A 3,614-nucleotide genomic window follows, 5' to 3' on the forward strand; every position below is an offset into this window, starting at 1 on the left:
GACAAAATGGGACAGTCAGGACCACTTGGCTGGCCCACATACTATTTAATATTCTTTCTTTTATCTATCCTATTATCTATATAGTTTTAAAACAAAATTATTTTAAGGGATAATATATACTGATATATTTCTACAGTAGACATGAAACAATCACAAGGATGAACTGTGGTAGCCCAACAGATCCCTCAGTGAAATCAATCCAAAATTTTAAGTGATTGGTGGAATTTACCACTCAAAAGCAGACTGAAAGGAGCTAAATTTTAATCAAAGAGGGAGAAGCATTTAATCTGTTCCACATCAGCAACTAATGCAGGTGTGTTCTCTATGCTGTGACTCTATCATTCCTACTTGTCCTCACACTACACAGAACACCATCAAAATCAAAGTAATTTTAGTGTTTGATTCTTACCTGTGTGATAAAATTTTCCTGAAAATCCCAGGTTGAAAGTAAAATTTGTAATCTGGGCTCTCAAAAGATTCTGAGTATCAAGCAGGGCCTGAAAAAGAAGCAAACCAGCATATAAACATACCTGTAGAGAACACAACCTGGCACACAAACTTAATATAACAATATAAATATTTTTACAGTTGTGTGCCTTTTCAATTTGTTTTGCTATTTCAAAACAGCTCTTTATGCATGACAGAGAAGTACAGGTATTTTTATTAGCACATAAAGATTAAAGACCGCATGAAAACTCCATCATTTTCCTCATGAAGATAACCAGCTACTAAATGCTGGGTTACTCCCTGAATCATGAGAGAGGGAAACAAAGGCACACAGAGAGAAAAGACCTTCCAGCAGTCACTCAGTAAACCTGGGCCCGAGCCAGGAATTCATTTCAGATCTCTTGTGCCCCCAGCACTGCTCCATTCACAAGAGTGAAGAGCAACGGTCAGAGTTACAATTCTCTGCCTCAGCTCAAGTACATCCACAGCATTTCAGTCATGTTTCAAAATCATGGGCAAGGCAAAAAGAAAAATCTAGAGGGACAGCAAGAAGCTAAATCAACCCCATTCCACATCAAAAAACTGGATTGCAGATTCCCCCAAATTCTGACTCATTTCTCAGACAGTGAGCATACTGACTGTCAGCATCTGTGTGCTTGCACTAAAGCAGTACAAACAGAAAAACAGCATGTAGGAAGAAGGTGGAAGCATTATTCATCAGGTACACCTTCACTCATTGGTTTCAATATGCTCTTCTTGATTTGTTACTCCTAAAATTCACATATCACATTCAGGAGTTCACTCCCAGACTCTTACACCCTGCTGTTCTCTCCTTCAGTCTTCCAGGTGGAACACAGAAACCCAGCTTTCCAAACTTTGCAAAGCAAAAACAAAACGGACAAGCAAAGGTCACAGAAAAGTTTTCCAAGTCAACATACAGTATAGGACAATGATTTTAATAAAGTGGTTAAAAACATTACTATTGTCAGAGAAGCATGATTGTGCTATGAATGGGGAATGTATTTAACTGCACAAAAAATATTAAAATGACTGGAGATTTTCAAAGGTTGAAAGGTCTAGTAGGCACTCTACTCTTGAAATGCAAAGACAACTTAGTGCCTGAAAAAAATATGATCCAGTAATTTTAATTATTTTCCCTGGACATTTTCATTATTTAAGTGATTAGCCTACAATTATATGCCAATGACAAAAAAAATAGTAGAAAGTCCAATCCAGTAGAGGTATTAAGCATAGTACACTCAACTTACAATTCCTGAAAATATGACCCATTTTACAGATTGAGGCAATATCCACCTTACTAGAGCACACAAGCTCTTCTTCAGGTCTTTCCCAGGGCTCACCTGGGAAAGATCATCATCTTTCACTGCAAAGCCTGAAAACTGTCCTGTGAACAAGAGACATTCTAAAGGAATGAGCAAAATGAAGCACAGAATAGAGATAATTGAAATCAAGCTCCAGACTTATGAAGCAGAATATTAAGTGAAAAATCTTGCAGTGCTGTAACAAGGGCTTTTGCACAGGCTGAGAGTGCAAAGATCTCCAAGGAGGCTTCTTATTCTAATGAAAGGCAGCACATCTGCATAGGACTTAGATGAAAACCAACCCTGGGCTGCTCAGAATCTATTCAATGAAATAACCTTATCTCTGCGTGGTTAAAAAGGTAGGAGGCAAGTAATGCAGCTATTCCCTTCCTGTGCTAAGGGCACACATTGTTGAGGGAAGGGATGCTGAGCACAGCCTGACAGCGAGGTGGCATGAAGGGCTGCTGACTTCTCTCCATCCACATTAAGAGCTGTGAGCATTTTTTGGAGCTGAAGGTTTTATGCTGTACCTTTGTAACACCTTCCCAGCTTGCCACCCTCAATCTGGTCTCCATCCAGCAGCATGGAAAAACCAGAATGACCAACAGGCTTTTAAAAGGGAGGAGGGAGAAAGGTGGCAGAAGGCCCAAGACATTTCTGCAATAATGCAACACAGAACTCACTTCTTCCCTGGGAATTAATTTTGCCAGTGTGGTTCCCACCTTCTTGCCTTGTGTTGGGAATGTATCAGCTAATTCCAAGGGTGTACCTGCTCTGCCTGCAAAGAGGGAGGCCACAGACAAGCTGTGAACCACTCTGGGTACAGACAAGCTGAGCTAACATTTGAATTGTCGTGCCTATGATTATTTTCTGGGCAACTTGACATTTTACTCATCTTTCAGGTTCTAAAAACAAAATGTTAAAACTCATGAAAAATATATAGTAGCAGATGGCAGGGTGTATTACTGTGAGTTTCCATCAGAAAGACAGAAAGAGAGAAATGCAGAGGGACTAAAAGCCTGAAATTTCCTTTTTACATGCTGCTTTATAAGCTGAAGGTAAACTGCTGGTATTTTCTGGATATTTTATAAGTATTTATGAACAGCACCTCTAGGTATCTGTATGAGATGTTACATAAATACACCAGTACTGAAGATTGTATTTTAAAACTGTCTAGTCAAGTCTTCATATGTTTATAAATAATTATTTAGTACATGTTACATTTCTGCTGGTACTATAAGGAAAATAAAACATTGGCCGCATAATCCCTTTCATGTACACAGCTCCAATGGAGTACTTTCTTTTGAACTTTTCCTAAGCCCACAGACTAGTGCCAGAAATCAAATGTAAATGTTCAATACATGATCAAAGACCCCTTTCTTCACTAACAGTAAAAATCAACATCTCAGAAAAAGGCCCTGTTACAATTCAAGAGATAGATACAAGTTATCCTGACAGCAAAACATCAGACTTTCTCATCTCTCAAACAGGACAGAGGCATGGACAGATGACATGGGCTGTCAAAAGTTTTAGTTCAAGTAAATCAGCTGAAAAGCCAAAGATAAAACTTCTATCTGCAAACCTGCTTCCCACTTGCATAGCCAGGATGCCATCCGGCCTCCTGCCCCCAAATACATCAATGTGATTTCACTTCAGAGTCTGCCACAGAAAAGCTGCAAGTGTCAGCCTGTCTTCAGCAAACAGACAGTTGTAATTTCTTCAGCATCAACACAAATATTCAGACTCAAATGCCTTGACTGATCAAAGGAATAAATCAAGATTGCCTTGTTGAACTCTGGCTCACCAAAGAGGAATGATGCCTTCTTTGTGCAGTCACACCAATAT

At 39.2% G+C, this 3,614-nt stretch overlaps 1 protein-coding gene across 1 annotated transcript in view; it reads right to left on the reverse strand.

The window, feature by feature from the left end:
- Nucleotides 1–3,614, reverse strand: part of LOC102042999 (bifunctional heparan sulfate N-deacetylase/N-sulfotransferase 3) — a 45,820-nt gene that overhangs the window by 27,696 nt on the left and 14,510 nt on the right. The window contains exon 2 of the mRNA XM_005430378.2: nucleotides 410–497. Within this exon, the coding sequence (XP_005430435.1) occupies nucleotides 410–497 (88 nt within the window). The remainder of the gene's footprint in view (nucleotides 1–409; nucleotides 498–3,614) is intronic.

This window comes from Geospiza fortis, unplaced genomic scaffold, assembly GCF_000277835.1.
Source record: "Geospiza fortis unplaced genomic scaffold, GeoFor_1.0 scaffold1425, whole genome shotgun sequence".
Taxonomy (NCBI): domain Eukaryota; kingdom Metazoa; phylum Chordata; class Aves; order Passeriformes; family Thraupidae; genus Geospiza; species Geospiza fortis.